General features: G+C 46.2%; 1 protein-coding gene across 6 annotated transcripts in view; it reads left to right on the forward strand.

Annotated features, from left to right (window-relative positions):
- Positions 1-16,354, forward strand: part of RAI2 (retinoic acid induced 2) — a 63,202-nt gene extending 46,848 nt beyond the window's left edge. For 5 of the 6 annotated variants that reach the window (XM_011940222.1, XM_011940223.1, XM_011940224.1 and 2 more), the window contains one exon: positions 14,368-16,354. In XM_011940222.1, the coding sequence (XP_011795612.1) occupies positions 14,392-15,984 (1,593 nt within the window). In that variant the 5' untranslated portion in view covers positions 14,368-14,391 and the 3' untranslated portion in view covers positions 15,985-16,354. The remainder of the gene's footprint in view (positions 1-14,367) is intronic. The other variant, XM_011940227.1, reaches the window with a different exon arrangement.
- Positions 16,355-20,196: the final 3,842 nt, after the last annotated feature.

The raw sequence follows: 20,196 nt of genomic DNA on the forward strand, positions 1-20,196 counted from the left end.
CTTCCTTCCTGCCTTTCTCTACTCTCACCTGCTCTCTGCACACTACCAGGAACCTTTGCTCTCTCTTTCCCCCACCTCTCCCAGAAGTGCCTTCCCTGCAGTGAATGCTGTGCATGTTCTGGAAAGCTCTGACCCTCCCTCCCATCAAAACAACCATTCGCTGGGGATTCACAGCTCAGTTCCTGGGGGTGGGGAGTTGGCAGGGTGGAAAGCAACAATCCAATAAACCCAGTCACACCAAGGTGGTACCAGTCTGCTGGGAATGCTGAGAAACTGAGATGAGAAAATAAATGTGAAATACCTAGTGGGATGCATGATAAGTGCTTATTAAATAGTTTATTATTATCAACTTGTCACTGTGTGTGTGAGAGGGAGTAAGTGGGGGAGGGGGGAAAGAAAGGAAGGAAGGAAGGAAGGAAAAGAAAGAGAGAAAGAAAGAAAGAGAGAGAGAAAGAAAGAAAGAGAGAGAGAGAAAGAGAGAAAGAGAGAGAAAGAAAAGAGGAGGAGGAGCTAGCAAAGCCCTGCAAATTAAATCGTTTTATGTTTTCCTCCCAACCTAATGGTTTCACTGGTGAATTGATGGCTTCCTGCTCATCAGAGCCTGAGGGAACATCAAGACTGTGTCGCTTGAGTTGTCAGTCCTTTAGGGCACAAGGTTAATTGATGGGTGATTTTGAACACTCTTTAAAAGAGCTACTAGGTTGGTGCAAAAGTAATTGCGGTTTTTACCATTGAAAGGAATGGCCAAAACCGCAATTACTTTTGCACCAACCTAATAGATAACCCCTAGAATGTCTGAAGCATTCTTGACTCTCCCCTAAGCCCTCACCAGCCCTGGGCTTCAGGCACCTAACCTACTAGCCTGCCCCAGACATACCTGTCCTCTTCTGCCTTTCCTTCTGTCCTGCGCTTTTGGAAAACCCTCCTGCATTCCAGCATCTCCTGCGCCAAAATCCTACTCATGTGGCAAGGTCCAGTTCACAGGTCACCTGCAACAATAAAGATTTGATGACTGGAATTCAGAGGGAAAATACCTGAGGTGTAACAGGTGAGAAGGGAAAACATGCACGTGTGCATATGCATGCATGCAAACACATGCATTCTAGAACTCTTCCCCCCAAACAAACAGGAAATAATACCTATAATCGTTATTGTTAACTAGCCAGATGTTATACAGCCGATCTTTTTCCTTCCCCCACCCCAACTTTGTGTTGTTTATGCTGTATTAGCTCCAACCATGATACTTGCTTTAGGATACATATAGTGAATTTTTAAGGACTTCAAAAGCCTCACCAACCCTAAGATTCTGCGGAGGATGTTGTTCTGCTCTTGCACCTCTAGGCAGAAGGGTGCCTTTGACAAAACAGAATTCCAGAAAGAAGCTTCCCTGTCTGAAAGATGAGTACTCTCCACCCTCTCCTTCCTGCATTGTCTCTACTTCTCGGGTTGAGGTTATTGTTATTATTATTAGGCAGCATGCAGCTGATGAAGTGAAGTAGTGTTTGTTTATTTATTGATTTTTGGTCCCCAAGTTGGAACACAAGATCACCAGAAAAGAAACTCCCTCTGTGACTCATCCCAGGAACATCTTGCTTTCCAGCCAGCACAAATACGATTCAAAGAACTTTCTAGAGGGCCCCAGTTATATTTTAGCAAAGGAACACATTAGCTATGCTGACCATCTCTTGAACATTTTGCTTTTGGAAAGATAGTCATCTCTGGCCCCCTTGTGTGTCTTGTTTTTTTTATAAGATCTTGAGTCACACCCCTTTCCAGCTGATTCCCCTGTGGTGTGAACATTGTTATTACAAAGGAGTGTCTTCTTCACAGGGGTTACAGAAGGCGTCACCAACTGGGGAAACATTTGGTCATGGTGGCCTAAATTAATGACATTTAGATATTCACATAAGCATTGAGACTTTCCAGGCCATGGCTGGTGTAGCAGACACTTGTCGGTGTCCTGCCATTTCCTGCTCAGAATGGCCTCTTATACACCAAATGCTACTTACTGCAAACATCCATGACGCTCCCTAAAGGTGTGAGTTTTTGGTTTTTGGTTTTTGTCTCAGGAGCACACTAGATCTGCATGCTGGGCTAGCTGGAAGTGCCAAGGAATGACTATATCCTCCAGGAGCAGCCCTTGGCCAGTGATGGATGGGGGTGGCTGAATAAACACCCCAATTTCCTAGCCTCTCAGTTGGGGTGACTCTGAGGTCTCCCCAGTGGAAATGAGCTTCAGTTGCCCACAGTGGTAACTTGTTTGATAAATTGGCTTCCTTGCTTTCCTTGTCTCACCACTTCACTCCTCTACTGGTGTTGTCTGGGATCTTCTCCCAAATAAATTATTTTCAGTTAATCCTTGCCTTAGTGTCTGTTTGTGGGGAAACCCAAGCTAAGACAACTAGCTAGTTGGGTTCACCAAAACCCAACAGCCTCCTTTCTTCACTCCCTTCGCCCTGTTCATCGCCATCGTTGGTAATGGTTCAAAGAACATGATTGATGATGATCATGAAGTTGCCATTGTAGCTGTAGTGCTGCAGTAGCGTGTTGTTTATGGGGGGAGAGCCCTAACTTCTGCCTGGAAACCTGGTAAGACAGAAACCAGCGTTTAAGGAGGTAGCCAGTTCAGTAACAGGGCCCTGGAAAACTTTGGATGCTGCTAAAATCTCTGCACCGGGGAGGCACATATTCAGGAGGTTCATGTTGGGTGAGCAATAAGTGCTTGTTGATTGTGTCTATAAAGAGATGCATAATTGACTCACATTCATGTCGTTCCTTAGTTCTGAGTGCTTAAGGGTCAAGGTCAAGCCCCTGCCCCCTTTATTTGATCTCAGATGCCTCCCAATGGGCCCAGCAAACTTAATCATAGTTGTAGGCTCTTGTCTCTATGGAGAAATTTCAAGACTGCTAGGAAGGTTCCTCCCCATGACCAGTATCTGAAATGTCTCAATTATAGTTTCATTTCTTTGTCCATAGCTTTATTACTGGCTGGATTATCTTTATTATACCAATAAAGGAACATAATACTTCAGCCTTATCAGTCATGCACCTCAATGAGAATGAGTTTATCAGCTTCTTCCTGGAAAACCCAATTTTGATGGGAGAAACCTAATTCTGACTGTCCAAGGAGGGGTTGGGGGAGCTGGGGGGGTAGGAAAAAATAAATATTAGACACAGAAAGAAGGTACATTTAGATTTTTTTTCCTGAAACTGATAACTCAGCCAAGTCACAAGGGAATGTGTTTGATGATTTTAGAGGCATAGGAGTTCTGCCCAAATTTGGAGCACCTTCCCTAAGTACTTGCAGTACTCAAACTTGTGAACAATGCCATATTTTATTTTTTTTACCATGTCCTCACTGTGCTAAGAAGTTCCAGTCCTGTCTCTCCCTTCACCCTGCTGTCCTGCAACCAAGCTATTGCAGATTACAGCATCCCCTTGTGGCCGGCTGAGTAACTCTCATTCAGTGTTTTCCTCACAGCTTTCCTCAGTTTCTCTGTGTTCTTTCACTCTTCTGTTATAGCTAACCAATCTTTCCTTTGGATCTACACGAACTTTTGAGTCTTCTCTGCTTTGACTCTTGCCTAGTTACCTCAAAAAGGCTCTTTGCTTTCTCTCTCCCTCTTATCCTTACCCTCGTCCTCTCTGCTTCCACTTCTTCCATGTTTTTGTGAGTGAGAAAATGACCTTCATCACCACTGAAAAGTAGGAGAGGATAGCTACTTAAGCTCTTGTGCAAAGGAGAAGGAAAACCGAAGGCTATGAAGTGAAATTATGTGCGGTCAATCAGCAGTAACTTCAGAACCCTTAAAAGTGCTCATGAGTTCATATCCAAGATACAAAAGGTTCTGGCCACCTTTTCTTTCTCCCCCAGCCTTTCAGTCTGAATAAAAAAGTATTTATTTGTCTTCCCACTGTATTTAATGTCTAATATTGAGAGAGCATTGTTTTCTATTTTCACTTCAAATGCTCATCTCAGCTATGTTGGGTGTTAGGTGGGTTTTTGTGGGCTGACCTGGAAACCTTGCCATCAGGTGTAACACCAATCCTATGGTAAGTGCCTTCTTAGTTCCTAGTAGCTGATTTTTAAATGAATCTTTGAATAAACAGGGTTGCGAATGTATAAACCCATTCAGGTGCAAAGGGAGCATGGGTGATACTACTCAAGATGCTCACAAGAAATATGGCAGGTGGATCTGATGATGCCAATGATGCCAATGACACAATGATGATGATAGCACTGACAACGAGAATGATGGTGAAGATGAAGACTGCATCGACAGTGGTGACAACGATGATGCTAATGACGTTGATGATGGTACCAGTGATGATGACAACACTGATAATTACCATGATTTACTGAGCACTTTCTGTGTGTCAGGCACTGTGCCAAGTACTTTACTTAGCTTATCTCCTTTAATCATTACAACCACCCAATGAGGTCTTTTTTTAATCCTCATTTTACACAGAGAGAAACTGAGGCTGAGAACTTACTTGCCCCAGGTCACACAGCTAGCAAAATTAGGCAGAGCTGAAGTTTGAACGTAGGCCTGTCTAAGTTCAAAGCTTATACTCCTAACCACTCTCATAGGGGGCCCAGTGCCCAGGGTGAGGCTGGCACTGTCTCCATGGCAAAGGGTGGCAAGGGATTCACATGCATTAGAAAACGGGGAAACTGAACTCCAGTTCTTTATACTTCAGAAATCTGCACCCCTTCCTTCCAGTGACCCCTCAGAGGGTCTATTTCTGGCACACTGGTCTCTGGAAAATGTCCTGCTAATGACACAGGATTATAAACAGTCTTTTTCCCAGAACAAAAATTTAACCTTTGTATCTCAATCTAATTAGAAGTATTTTCTCTTCCAGAGGCAGGTTTTTTCCTCCTCTTTATTCCAAATTTAAGAGGTTTCTTTGTTGTCAGAAAAATGTCCAAAAATCATAGCTCTTTAAGATGACAGACCTTGGCCCAAGACCTTAAACGTGACCTGAGCTCCTGCATGAGATGGCTGCTCCAGCAGCAGCACCTGAGGGTGCTTGGGGTTCTGGGTGTCCAACCGAACTGTAGGGCATTGGCCCAATGCAGGGATGGGCGCTTTCTGACTCTCACAGTCCCCTGTCCAGGTGAGTGTCCCCTACCACCACCAGCAGCTCTTTATGATTTTCTTCTGTGATGCTGACGTTCGCCAAGACCTGAGGAAGGCAGTTCATTCCTGTTAGTATCAGGAGCAGCCATCTCTAGAAAATAGACATTTGTTGAGATCCTTGCACGAACATCACCCCTTCCAGCTGTCTAGGGACTGGCATTCTTTCCTTAGAGACTTACTCCTATACCTCTGCAGGAAATGTGAGCCTTGAAGGAGCCCTGTTAAAAGCAGGTAATCCTGGGATAATATGGATTTGGTTAATATCTTGAGAATGGAGCCAAGAGAGATGGCAACCTGCCTACAAAGAAAGTGGTATCAGGTTGGAGGAATAGGAGATACATGCCTGGCACATAGTAGGTGCCCACATCATTTTTGAAAGAATGAATAAAAATTAATGGACACAAATCTAGTTCCATACTCCAGCCCTGCAGTCAGGCCCGTGTGGGCCCCCAAACCCATCACAGATCCTTTGTGGGCAGGCTGAAGGTAATAGAGGCTTGGAAAACCAGGCCTGGGAGCTGGTGGTGTCCTCCCTCCAATTCCTCCTTGGTCCTCCCACTTGCCCGTCCTTTGGGGCCCACAGCAATTCCTCCTCCAGCAGCTCCTGGGAGGCTAGGTTTGACTCCTCCCCAGCAGGCACCACTGGCTCCGAGGAGGCCTGAGTGAGAGTAGGGCAGTCCCCCATGTTACAAAAGAGGAAACTGAGTCCCAGATGTATAAAACAACATTCCAACAGTCATGAAAAGTTCATGTGTGTCCTGAATCTCTTCGTTTCAATGACTTATCTATTAGATATCACTGAATCAAGACATGGGGAGGGGGTTCTTCTTTTTTTTTAGCAAGCTCCTCACCTATCAAACTTTTTGACATTTTGTTGTTTGAATCAAACCATCCCACATACTTTGGCATTAGATGCTGGTTCCAATAAAGATGTTCTAATCCTGGGTGACTGACTGTGCTAACTCTATAGCTTATGTGTTAGACTCAAGTGCTCCTCAACATCTTTTGAAATGTGAAACAGAGGCAACAGGTGGGGTAATGTACCTTTAAGGAAGGGGCATGGGTCTGGGAGTCAGTGTACTCTATGCTGTGTGAACTTGAGCAAGTCACTTCGCCTCTGAGCCTCAGGTTCCTGCTCTTGAAAACAAGCGGGGTGGGGCGGGGCATGGTGGCTCATGCCTGTAATCCCAGCATTTTGGGAAGTCGAGGTGGGAGGATTACTTGAGGCCAGGAGTTCAAGACTAGCCTGAGTACCATAGTGAGATTCCAGTCTCAACAAAAATAAAAGTAAAAATCAGGTGGGCATTGTGGCACACACCTGTAGTCCCAGCTACTCAGGAGGCTGAGGCAGGAGGGTTGCTTGAGCCTGGGAGGTTGAGGGTGCAGTAAGTAATGATTGCACCACTGTACTCCAGCCTGGGCAACAGAGTGAGACTCTCCCCCAAAAAACACAAAAATCCCAGAAGGGGTGGGCTGGGCCAGTGACACTGAGAATTGTTCAGGCAGGGGCACCCTGGAAGTCTCCCAGGGCCCTGAGAGCTTCATTTCTCCTGCTGAGTTGCATTTTCATTCTCACACTCCTATTAGAAAAAAAAAAAATGTGAACACTCCCCTTAACACACACACATGCACGCACACATATAATTAGATTTACATGCCTTCCTATATTTATTACATACACTATAAAATAAAAAACAGGAATTAAAAAAGATGAGATGATAAAACAAACATAAATAAGTTTTATGATACCTAAGGGCATGACCTTACCTCCTCTCCCTGGGAAGACTTTGGGCTCTCCTGCTGTTTATGGCCAGTTTCTGATGCTTGACTCCACTTCTCCTATTTTTCACAAATATCAGATCAGAGATAATATTTGTACTCTGTCCTCCCTAACAGATCTTCCCCGTAGCCACTGTTCATCCTCATGAAGTTTAGTCCCAGTTGCAATGTTTGTGGTCACTACTGTTTTCATAAATGAATTAGTGTTTCAGGGAACTTGTCTCTAAAGCTAATCTGGGCATTCATATTCCCTTCAGAGGGCTGTGTAGACCTCTGGATGTAAAAGGCAATCGACCATAAGGCAGGTGACTATTTTGTGTATTCTTCATATTTTAACCAATTTGAGACTACATTCATGTGGTAATTATGTTCACAGCTTTGGTAAAAAGGCCCTGTGCTTATGTTTAAAGCTTAGAAAATTTAATCACTGGGGCAAGTAATTGACAATTATTATACCCTATGGGGAGAGAAAGACCAGTTGTTACGCAGTTGGAATTACTTCTTAGATATTTAGTGCATCTCAAGCCCCGAATGGTAAAACCATGTACGTATAGAATTAAATGATGAAAGTTATGCTTTTCTTACTTGGCTCGTAGAGAGTGGCTGGTGATTTTTATGTAGAATTAGGTTAGTCATTGAAGATTTGATTTAAGTACTGGATGGAAAGCACAAAATAGACTCAGAATAGGGCACTGATGGAAGGGGCAAGATTCTTAGCAGAGGTCTCTGGGAAGTCAGCCTTGCAAGAGGGAGAGCCATCTCACGTCTTCCTGGGGGTGGGGGCACATAGGGAGACACTGCGGCAGCTGGGGGGAAGAGGCTGGAGTTTGGTGTGTTGATAGCCTCAGTCTTTTCTGGGAAGTAAGAAGGAAGATGGGCCATTGAGAAGGTCAGCAGACCAGCAGTTGTATGTTCTGGCCTTTGGATTAAGGGTCCACAGCCTCATTGTACATTAGAATCACCTGCTGCATCCTAGAATAATTAAATCTCAGTCTTAGGGGTAGGACCTAGGCATGGTTTTTTTTTTTTTTTTTTTTAAGCTCCAGATTACGCCAATGAATAGCAAAATCTGAGAACCAGTGGTAGACCAGCGCTTCTCAGACCTCAATGTGCATACACATCTCCTGGGGCTCTGTTTGGAAGGCAGATTCTGATTCAGTGGGTCTGGGCTGTGGCCTGAGATTTGTATTTCTAACAAGATCCTGGGTGCTGCTGCTGCTGCTGCTCCAAGGACCCCACTTTGAGCAACAAGGGCATCCAGGGGTATTCAATCTTTTGGCTTCCCTGGGCCACATTGGAAGAAGAATTGTCTTGGACCACACCTAAAATATACTAATGATAGCTGATGAGCTAAAAAAAAAATACAAAAAAAATTTCGTATTTAATAATGCTTTAAGAAAGTTTACAAATGTGTGTTGGGCCGCATTCAAAGCTGTCTGGGCCACATGCGACCCTTGGGCTGCGAGTTGGACAAGCTTGGGTACTTTGACTAGAAATAATTGATAGCTGCCTCCATGCTCCATAGAAACCAAAGCTGTTGATATTTTACAGTTGGAAAACACATATCTTGAGAGGATTTTCAGCATATATTTTAAGATGTGATTGTTGTAGGGGAAGAAACTTACCTTGATAGATGGCTTAATTTAAAAATCAAAATACTTGACCTCTCAGATAATTTAGGCTATTCTCCAAGTCCTAAAATCCACCTATTTGTTGGTAGTGGGCATTTAACACTGACCTATCGGAGTCTCCCATGGCTGGTGAAGGTGGGTGGCTGCCATGTTCTCCCACCATGTCACCTGCGGGTCTGACCCTCTGCTCTTCCCAAAACAAGAGCCTGGTGACCTCTGTAAGAAGTGGCCTTGTGTAAGTTTCAGTCAGCCTTTTGAGTTGCAGCTTACTCATCAGTAAAATGGGTCAGCAAGAATCTTGAGGAGATGTCAGCTTTAATGTCCCTTCCCACCTTGACACACCATGAGTGTATAAATGGTGTGCCTGTGACAAGAGGATGAGAATGAGAACATCAGGCTCAGGAAGGCTTATGTGTTCATTCGTGCACCAATTCATCCAGAATATATTTCCTAAGCACCTACTAGTGCCAGATATGAGGTGGGAGACTATCCCCTTCTCCTGGAGAAACAAGTAAATAAGAAATCCCAGTATGGGCTGGGCAGAGTAAGGACTAGATAAAGTCAAGTTGGGGTCCTTTGGGAGCCCAATGAGGGTGGGGGTTGATCTCAGAAGAAGCAACTTTAGAGCTGAACCCCTTAAGTCAGACAGATGAGCAGGAGTTGGCTGGGTGAAGGCTGAGGTGGGAGAGAGCTCCAGGCTAATGGTCAGACCCTAGGGAGACCGGCCTCTGGTATAATTAGATCTTTGCAATAATTAGATGACGGGTTCAGAGAACAGTTCTTTGACCCCATGATATGGTTTGGCTCTGTATCCTTACCCAAATATCATGTCAAATTGTAATCTCCAGTGTTGGAGGTAGGGGCCTGGTGGGAGGTGATTGGACCATAGGACTTCCCTCTTGCTGTTCTTACAATAGAGTTCTCATGAAATCTGCTTGTTTAAAAGTGTATGGCACCTCCCCCTCCACCTCTTGCCAGCCACGTGAAGATGTGCCTCCTTCCCCTTCACCTTCTGCCATGATCGTTAGTTTTCTGATCCCCAGAAGCAGAAGCCTGTATGGCCCACAGAACCATGAGCCCATTAAACCTCTTTTCTTAATATAATAAATTACCCAGTCTCAAGTATGTCTTCATAGGAGTATGAGAACAGATTAATATATCCCAAAAGTCTGCAAGCAGAGCTACTCTCCCAGTCCCTCCCCACCTCTTCATCTGTCCTGGGCCCTGAGTCTTTTCCCCACTGTCTCCATACAGGGGGCACATGGGCTACACGGGGTTGAGGCCCTAGCAACTGGCTGCAGACCAAGACAGTGAGGTCTCCAGGGTCTCCAGCAACTTGCAAATCCTGGTTGCCCACTTCCGACCCAGCCACACTGCCACGGTTTAGTGACCTCCACTCCCACACCCCCAGGGATAATAGGGGCAGGCGGAATGGATGGGTGCCCTCATTTAAACCCATGTGAAAATGTTTTGCAAAACCCAAACAAAATGTTCCTTGTCGCCTCTGAAGAAATTCATGCCTCCTGGGCTTGAGCATCAGCTGGCTCCTGTGATGTTCCTTGATTTGAAGCGGTCCCCCACCCACCTTAGGCCCAAGCTAATCAGCAGCTTGGCTGAGTGGGGAGATGGGCCTCTACCTTCTCTCCAGTCATTATCTGACTACTTGGCTTGTCCTCAGGGACACAGATTCACCCTTTGAACCCTCGATTCATGAGCTGGTTTTGTATTCTTAGGGCATCGCTGAGGCTTCCAGTATTAGCCCCTGCAGCAGCAACACCCACTATGCTCCCACTAGATGCACCCAGACCACCTCAGCTGCTGACTCAGATTCAGAGGAGGGTGCTTGCTGGCAGGTTGAACAGCAAAAGGAGGAGACAGAGAGAGAAAGACAGAACGAGACTTTGTGGGAGATGAGAGGGTGCATGATGAAGGCCAAGTTCATGTTCCTTTGCCTGGGTGTCCCAGGGCCAGCACCATACTTGGCAGGGACTAGGCGGAGGCAGGCAAGTCTGTCTCAGGGCCAGCAGCTCTCTAGGGAAAAGCCCAGGGCTACTCTCAGGCCTGCTTTGGCTGAGTAGTCAGGCAGATCTGGAGCTATCCTGTTGAAGGAGGTGGAAGTGAGGTTTGGGCCAGGGGTTTTTCCTGCCCTGAGATCCTGTATACTGCTCCCCTCCACCCACACCTTGGCCTGTCCTCTGTCCTTCATCTCACTGGGCCTCAGCCTTGTTCCCAGAGACTTGAGTCACAGCAGGGGATGCAAGGGCCTGTCTATAGCTCGTTGGTGCTGAGATGCCCTCCAACCCATGTGACACCTGTCTCTGGAAGGCAGGCTGGAGATAGGTGGGTAACCAGAAGTAGGCTGAGAGGATGGAGGCCCCTCAAGTCTTCCAGTAACAGAACCATAGCCACTTTGGGCTGCAGTCCCCAAGGACAGGAGGAACTCCAGTGACCAGAGGGACAGATAAGGCCCCTTGTGGGATAAAAAAGAACAATAGTTCAATGACTTTACTAGGAAGGACCTGGCCTCCACTTTGAAGAAATGTGATGCTCACGTACTGTTTCCTGCATGCATCTGCAGGCACATGCACTCGATGTTGAAGGAGAGGCTGTGGGGACTGCTTTTGCCAGGAAACAAAATGCATGGAGGGGCGTGGCCTTCACAGCTCTCACAGTCGAAGGGAAGCCTGGGAAGCCCAGCCTTTATGTACCTTTAGGCTAGTTATTTAATCTCCCTGCAGAATCAGTTTTTCCACCAACAAAATTGGCATAATTATAAGACCCCTCTGGCTGGGTTGTTCTCAACAGAGGGCCTGGCAAGTGGCTCAATAAGTTGTAGCTCTTGCTGTCTGTGGGAGGAACAGGGGCCTGAGGGAGGTCGCCTGCCCTGACAAAACCCTCTTTTCACTTTTCTGAGCAGGACTGTTCTGGAATGTTAGCAGGCCTAGACCAAGGCCAGGCAGGGAAGGGATTGAGGTTTCACAGGAAATGATGAGAGCTGATACCTAAGCTGAAGGTGTGTGCAAGGAGCAGGTGGAGGAGGCATCCAGAAGTTTGCCTTCTTTCCTTTGGGAGGGGATTGAGAGAAGCAGACAGGGAGGGAGAGAAGCTGCCATTTCTGCAAGGGTGGACAGATGCAGCTATTATGAGAAAGATGTCTCACAGCTGGATAATCCTAATCCCACAGAAAGACCAAATGTGGCACAGAACATGTATTGACTTCTGTAGCTGCCATTGTCCTCACCAGTCCTACTGCAGCTTCTCTTCAGCCTTTCCTTACCATTCCCCAAGGGTTCTGGCCACCGTGAGGGACAAGGATCTGGCCTTAGGTTCTCAGGGCCTTCTTGGGGCTGCATACAAGTGGCGAACAAATATTTGTCCTGCTGATTTGGATGCCTCTCCTGGTATAACGTTGATACCTTTGCATGCTAGCAAATCTCTGATCAAATACATGTTGCCTCCACTAGACTATAATGTCCATGAAAGCAAGAACCTTGTCTGTTTCACTCAGGATGAGTGAATGAATGAATTCATACATGCATGTATGAATGAATGGTGTATTAGAGGCCAGGTGCAGTGGCTCACACCTGTAATCCCAGCACTTGTGAGGCCGAAGCAGGAGGATCACTTGAGGCCAGGAGTTCAAGATGACCCCGGACAACATGGTGAAACCCCATCTCTACTAAAAATGCAAAAATTAGCCGGGCATGGTGGTGTGCGCCTGTAGTCCCAGCTACTCGGGAGACTGAGGCAGAAGAACCACTTGAATCCAGGAGGCGGAGGTTGCAGTGAGCCAAGATCGCACCACTGCGCTCCAGCCTGGGCTGCAGAGCAGGAGTCCTTCTCACATAAATAAATAAATAAATAAAATAATAATTTAAAAAAGCATCTTAGAGGCATGGCGTCTTCTGAGCTGAATCAGGATTCACTCATAAAGAACCAGATCCTTCAGCTAGGGCAAGCCCCCTCAGCCTCCATGGGGCCAGGCTGCCTCCCAACTCTGTCCCAAGGGGGTTACTGGCCAGCATGCTGGGTCACCTCATGGCTTCCAGAGGTAGACATGCTCTGGATCCTGCCAAAAGTGTGGCCCACCAGTCATTCTCCACAAAGTTGTTTGCACAGCATCTTTTCCCTCCCCGCCTCTCCTCCTGCCTCAGAGAAACTCCTTGTTCTGTGCATTTGACACATTCTGATTGCCTGGAAATACCACAGAGTTGTTCATTTGTTAAAGCTGCCTTACTGTAGTGAGACATCATTTGTTTGTTTGTTTCTTTCTTTCTTTCTTTCTTTCTTTCTTTTTTTGAAATGGAGTCTTGCTCTGTCACCCAGGCTGGAGTGCAGTGACGTGATCTTGGCTCACTGCAACTTCCGCCTTCTGAGTTCAAGCCATTCTCCTGCCTCAGCCTCCCGAGTAGAGTAGCTGGGGCTACGGGTGTGTGACATCACGCCGGCTAATTTTTGTGTTTTTAGTAGAGATGGGGTTTCATCATGTTGGCCAGGCTGGTCTCGAACTCCTGACCTCAAATGATGTGCCCACCTCAGCCTCCCAAAGTGTTGGGATTACAGGCATGAGCCACCACACCCGGCCTCGTTTGTTTATTTCTAACCCCACGGTGTGCCGGGCTGCCTCTCTTTCTTGTTTTGGAGGTTGTGTTGGTAATTTTGGGGTGGAGAGAGGAGGATGAGCTGGCCACAGGACTAAAGTCTAGGCAGTTGGGATAGGTGAGGTCAAAAATCTCAGTTGCCCAAGGCCTGCCCAGTGAAACTGAGGATTATTGAATTATTATTGAGCCCAACCAGACTCCAAGGCTGCTCAGATCCCTAAGTTAGACATGGTACCTGCCTTCTCCATGGTAACAAGGCAAAATATGGACAGGTTTCCATGGAGAGCCCTATCACATCTGCAGCCCTGCTTCCTCCAGGAAGCACACGTGCTAGGTGCCTTTGGCCTCTCAAGAGGTGGCCGGTCTGTGGGAGGTGCCAAGGACATTAAGAAAGTGTGCCTGACCTTTGAGGATTTTCGTTTCCAACAAGTGTTCCATCTCCCCAGCCCTAGGTTCATCAATGCCCTCTTCCTCTTGGCAGCTAGATATTAGGAGAGGCCACAGATCAGATAGATGAACTGATCGGGGAAATGACAGTGGACCCAGTGACCATTTATGCGAGTCATCATCCCATCTTCACCTTGCCCTGGGGAATGGATTTTGCTGTTATTGGGAGAAATGGGAATGTCGTTGGTCAGAGGGAGACAGAGAGACAACTGTAATGACCCTTGTGTAAATGGACTGCTCTTCCTTATCAAACCTCTTTTGGAAGAATGATTGCTACAGAGTATTTAAAATGCCATTTTCCGTAGTCATAGCATATTCAAATGTGACAAGGCATTATTTTTTTCCATAAAGGAAAGTAAGTCTTCACGGCTTATTTGAATTTGAACAAGTCAAATTTCTGCATATCTTAACTGTCTGACATAGCAATGTGGACTGAAAGTTTGTTTTTGTTGAAGGCTAAACATATAAGCTGAGAATTAGGCTTAAAAAATGCCCGGTTTAATCTCACTTGGCTATTTACTGATTACATCATCTGCATTTATAGCTTAATCAGCTGTTAAATTGGGGTTCTCCAAGCACAGATGATCATGTGGGTGTGTTTGCATATATTAGGAGATATCTATAACCTGAACATATACATAGAGAGATGGGTTATGCTCCCTGGTTAACTAAAATGTGAAAACTTTCTAAAGATGTGAGAGAGCTCTTAAGGCAATTATAAACAGTCTTTTCAGGAAGATTCATATTGTATGTTCTGTGTTGCAGGCCAAGTGGCATCAGAGCTGAGTGATGGACAACCTGCAGTCCCAGAACCTCTCCATGGACATGACTGACTCCCCTCCTGCCTTGGCTAATAACAGACTGGAGAATGGCATGGCTCAGCTGATCACCACTGAGGCCTGGAACATCAACTCCACTGACCTGGTAAAGAAGGCCCTGGTGACCGTGCCAGCCCCATCCATTCTGAACCCCCCTGCCGAGTCTCAGAGTGGTATGGCTCTGAAGGTGGCAGCCACTGTGTTGCAGCCCCTGTGCCTCGGGGAGAGCCCAGTGGTGATGCCCATTCACATGCAGGTGGAGGGAAGCTCCGCACCAGAGCTCAACCCCAATGGCAATGCCACCTACGTCATGACCACCCAGGGCCCTGTGCAACTGCCCGTGGTGCTGGAGCAGCACGTCTTTCAGCACCTCAACTCCCCTCTGGTCCTGCCGCAGGAGGCCCCATGCTCCTCCAATACCATCCACAACAACCTCTTCCAGGGAGCGGAGGACCCCGAGGCCCAGCCCCAGCTCCTGGACCTGAGGATCCCCAGCCAACCGCAGGAGCCCACTTTGCCATTTGAAGCTGTGCTCCAGAATTTGTTTCCCTCTCAGGGCACTCTCGGGCCCCCACCTTGTCAGCCTCCTCCTGGCTATGCCCCTGTGCCCCCCCAACCTTTTAGCTCCCCCTTGTCCCCCCTGGTCCCACCAGCCACCCTCTTGGTGCCGTATCCTGTGATCGTCCCCTTGCCTGTGCCAGTCCCTATTCCCATCCCCATCCCAGTGCCTCAGAGTTCTGAATCCAAGTTCAGCTCCAGTTTCCCCAAGCCACCATCTTCCTTCGGCCTGCACCCCTTTAAAGGCACCCAGACCCCTCTGGAAAAAGATGAACTGAAGCCCTTTGACATCCTCCAGCCTAAGGAGTACTTCCAGCTCAGCCGCCACACAGTCATTAAGATGGGAAGTGAGAACGAGGCCCTGGATCTCTCCATGAAGTCAGTGCCCTGGCCCAAGGCTGGCGAAGTCAGTCCCCCAATCTTCCAGGAGGATGCAGCCCTAGACCTGTCAGTGGCAGCCCACCGGAAATCCGAGCCTCCCCCTGAGACACTGTGTGACAGTGGTGCATCAGTGGACAGCTCAGGTCACACAGTGATGGAAAAGCTTCCCAGTGGCATGGAAATTTCTTTTGCCCCTACCACATCCCATGAGGCCCCAGCCATGATGGATGGTCACATCAGCAGCAGTGATGCCACCACCGAGATGCTCAGCCAGCCCAACCATGCCAGCAGCGAGGTCAAGACTGAAAATAACATTGAGATGGTGGGCGAGTCCCAGGCAGCCAAGGTCATTGTCTCAGTCGAAGATGCTGTGCCTACCATATTCTGTGGCAAGATCAAAGGCCTCTCGGGGGTGTCCACCAAAAACTTCTCCTTCAAAAGAGAAGACTCCGTGCTTCAGGGCTATGACATCAACAGCCAAGGGGAAGAGTCCATGGGAAATGCAGAGCCCCTTAGGAAACCCATCAAAAACCGGAGCATAAAGTTAAAGAAAGTGAACTCCCAGGAAATACACATGCTCCCAATCAAAAAACAACGTCTGGCCACCTTTTTTCCAAGAAAGTAAATAACGGCTTTTTAAAATTTGTATGATTATAATATGGGGAAAGGTGCATTGGTTTTATAAAAAGGCATTTAAAACAAATTATCTTTGTTAATTATTTTGGGGAGTAGTTGGAAAATGGAAAGGTGAATTGGCTCTAGAGGCCCTGTATGCTAGTATCATTTTCTTTTTTAATTTTTGACTTTTCACAAATGAGTAAATAAGAGCAACCTATTTTTCAAGCAGATTGCACATTTTTTGCAGCTTTAATGGAATATTGGGTGAATTAGAGGGGTAAAAAAAAGCTATTTTCATTGCCACAAAGTGCTTTGATGATGTAATACCTAATAAAGGGTAGGATGAATATTTCACAATAAATGTTTGTTTGCACTAATTGGTTGCAGTATTCCATCATTTATAAAATTTACATTCCTTAACTGGCGTAATTTGGCCAAAACTCTTGCTTGTAAAAAGCTGTAAGTTATCCGTGATTAGAGACCTAAGCTTTTCAGGCATATTGGAAAATATTTCCCCATGCCCCAGTAAAAGGAGGGTTAGGAATATGGATGACCTGGAGCAAGTCATTTCCCACTTTGGCCCTGAGTTTTTGTTATTTCATTTGTAAAATAAATAAATAAATAAATAAGTGGCAAAGAAAAGGGACAGGGAGGTGAGTTTCAAGTGCCCGAGACTCCTTTCAGTTCATATAGTTCTTGGATGTATAGAATTCTGTGCCTGGACCTTCCACAGTCTAAGACAGACAAATGTCTCACAACAAAAAAGTAACGTGCTTCCTTCCCACCGACCAAAAGTTTAGTTGAAAATGCCCTTCTTTTCAAGGGCAGTAAGAGCATTGTTCTCAATGATGGAAAATCTTCCAAGTCAGAAGTAGTGGCGCAGGCCAGTGGATCAAGAGATGGCTCATACATTTTCCTAGCCTTGGATAGAGATCTTTGAGGGTGGAGCCAGGGAAAGAAGACAAAGTCATTCTTTTTTAGTTCAGCCCGGTGATTATCAAATGGGGTGATTTTAACCCCCGGGGGATATCTGGCAAAGCCTGGAGACACTTTTGGTTGTCGCAGCTGAGGGGAGAGATTACTACTGGCATCTAGTGGGTAGAGGTCAGGGATGTTGCTAGACATTCTATAACACACAGGACAGCCCCTAGCCCCCAAGAGAGAATGATCTGACCTGAGATGTCAGTTGTGCTAAGGCTAAGAAGCCTTGGTTAAGCCATTTCTTGATGGACAGAAACGATGCGTGTGGAAGGAGACTGCAGCTCTACCCTGACAGCAAAGGCCACCCACACAAATGAGGAACGGGAGGAACTGTGAATGTACATTTAAAATAGACCTGCTAGGTGGCACAGCACACTTGTGTCTGAAACTATAATGGCGAGAGACTGATGATTGCATGCCTGCTTTTAAACTTAAAGCTCTTTTTTTTTTTCCACTTCTTGCAATTAGTATGTATCCAGCTGTTGCAGGGAGCATGAACAGGAGGAAAAGCAGTTGTGAGACTGTTCTTTTATTACCAGGCCCTCTGTGTACAGGGTTATAGCTTTAGCTGCCCCTGTATCATACACCCAGAGTGAATTTTCTTTCTCCTGCTCTTTTCCTGTGTTGTTAAAATTTTTTTTTTCCAAAATGTGACCAAGTAGCTGTTTCTCGTCAGGCTAACTAGTCCCAGTCTATAGCATCAGCCACACACCATCCTGTCAGCATCTACGTGGCACAGTCTTTTTTTCCGTTTTTATTCCTAGTGTAAGTTTCTGGCCATGTTTCCTGAGCATAGTACATGTCTTCTGGTTTCAAATGGAACACAAAGGTGCCTGGGAACCGGCGTTTCCCATTCATCTGCTGTTGTTTTTCCCCATGCCTACGGTTATTTCCTCCTGCCACTGCAGTGCTGGGTGGCCTTCCTGCACCAGCTGATGTGGCCCGTGTCTTTGCAATACGCTGGGAAGAACTGCTAAGTATCTGGCTTTAAGGGGACAAAATTCGCCATTTGCCCTTTAGAAGCAAGTGCTTAAAGCCGAGTGACATACAAGAGAAAAGGAAGGCAATGGTAGCCTGTAATTACCTTATAAACCTCAAGCCGCATGTTTCTCTTTGTTGTGTCTGGGAAGCCCTTTTCCTGTTCTTTTCCTGTGTTGTTAAAATTTCTTTTTCAAAATGTGACCAGATAGCTTTTTCTTGTCAGGTTGACTAGTCCCAGTCTATAGCATCAACCAGACGCCATCCTTTCAGCTTCTACAAATGGCAAGGTTTGTCCCCTCAAAGTCAGAGACTCAGCAGGTCTTCCCAGTGTATTGTAAAGACATGTGCCCCATCAGCTGATGCAGGAAGGCCGCCCACCCAACTTGAGATGGCGGCACTGGCTAGGTGAGAAAGGCTGGCTACACAGCCCACCCTGGGTGTTGAGCCAGTGTGGGACAACTCCCACCCCTGGGATAAATTCCTGGGGCATGCCTCCCTACCCACCCCAGCCAAATCCATTTATGATCCTTCCCATTCAACACTGGGAGGCTATTATAATGGGGACTGGCTGTGGCATTGGGAGGCTTGCCCATGGAGCTCTGTGAAGGCTGCACACTGAGTGTTGTGTTGGGATCAGGGTTTTGCTACTGGGGCAGGAACACCCTCTGCCTGCCCCTCATCCAGGCGTTTGGTGGAAACTGGGATCCAGTCAGCTTGGCTATAAGCAGGCCAGGAATTAAGAGAAGGGAAAGCACCCATTGTTGTGGCCCCAGTGAGCCTAGGGTTCCCTGGTGGTTCAACTCCATGCCTCTTCCCCAGTCGGGAGTATGCAACCTTTCACACAAACCTTTGAATAAGAGCCATTAGCCCAGAACCATGGTTCCTGGACAGAGATGTGTGGTCCCCACAGGGCTCACAAAGAGGGCCACCAGCACACTCTCAGGCCCTGTGGTTTTTCTGCTTGATTCAGCCAGCTGTGATCACTCCTATCTCCCACCCCTCATAACTATGTCCAGTTCACCTACTCTCAGGTCTCAGCCATACAGGATTTCCAGCAGGCTTTTCCTCAAGACTTGATTTGCCATCTCTTTCAAAAACGCTTTGGGCCAACCAGAATAAAGATCAGCCTTTCAGGAAATAGGATTAGTCACCAGGAATGTTCAAATTTGCTCAGACTTGTCAAGATGGCTTCAGCTGGCTTCAGTTCAGAAATTATAAGAAATTGGAGCAAGTTGTGAAGATCTGTGTTTGTGGGTAGTGATCATCCTGGCAGAGGAAAAGTGAGTAGATCTAAAGAGGGAAAAAAGAGAAAGATTTAAAGAAGGAACAGGCACTGTCCTAACCACGGAAGTCCTTGACATTGAGTAGAATATTCTGAAATGAGGTCAAAGATTTGTTTAGATTGAAAGGCAAAAGTCTCACACTTTTAGCATGAAAAAATATGCCTACAATGGTAAAAACTCCAAACAAAAAGAGAGAAGGAAGGAAGGAAGGAGAGAGACAGGGAGAGAGGGAGAAGCCAATTACTGAGAGAATATGTCAATATACTCATTATCTTCATAAGGAGTATAATTAATACAACAGGACAGGAAAGGATTTAGATTCATTTTACAAGTGAGGAAATTGAGGCTCAGAAGAGCTTTCTGCTTTCAGGTTTTAAGCGCCAACAACTCAAAAATATGTACTTGTCATAGTGTTAAATGTTGAGTCTAAAGCCCAATGAACCCACAGGAATTTGGACTCTTTAGGGGCAAAAGCCAGGATGAATTAGCAGAGAGTCTGAATTACAGATTTTTCTTCAATTATTTTCAAGACCCGTCCAGTTAGCTGGAATGCCCAGAGCACTTGGCACAATGGTGAGGGGGTGATTTCAAGCTGAAGGGTGGGGAAGCCAAGCCTCTAAAAGCCACACTCAAAAGCTGCTAAGCTGAAAACTTTAACAGCAGGGAAAAAAGCGTAAGAGGTCATTTTAGCAGACTTTACTCCTCATTAAATAAAAAAGGCAGTTTTCCACGACTCACTACCACCAGGTCAAATAACTCACCTCCCACATCAGCAAGACAAAATAGGGTGTAGTTGAGGTCCTTAGGGTGCTATTTTAACAAATTGATCATTTAATTTAATTAACCCATACTGGTTGACACTATCGTAAGTAGTATATATAAGTGCTTGAAAGAAGTAGTTCCAAAATATTGCAAATAATCCACCTGCAAGTGTTATTAGACCAAGGGATTTCTAAGTAAAGTGAGATTTTAGT

This window comes from Colobus angolensis, unplaced genomic scaffold (genome assembly GCF_000951035.1).
Source record: "Colobus angolensis palliatus isolate OR3802 unplaced genomic scaffold, Cang.pa_1.0 Scaffold188, whole genome shotgun sequence".
Classification (NCBI taxonomy): domain Eukaryota; kingdom Metazoa; phylum Chordata; class Mammalia; order Primates; family Cercopithecidae; genus Colobus; species Colobus angolensis.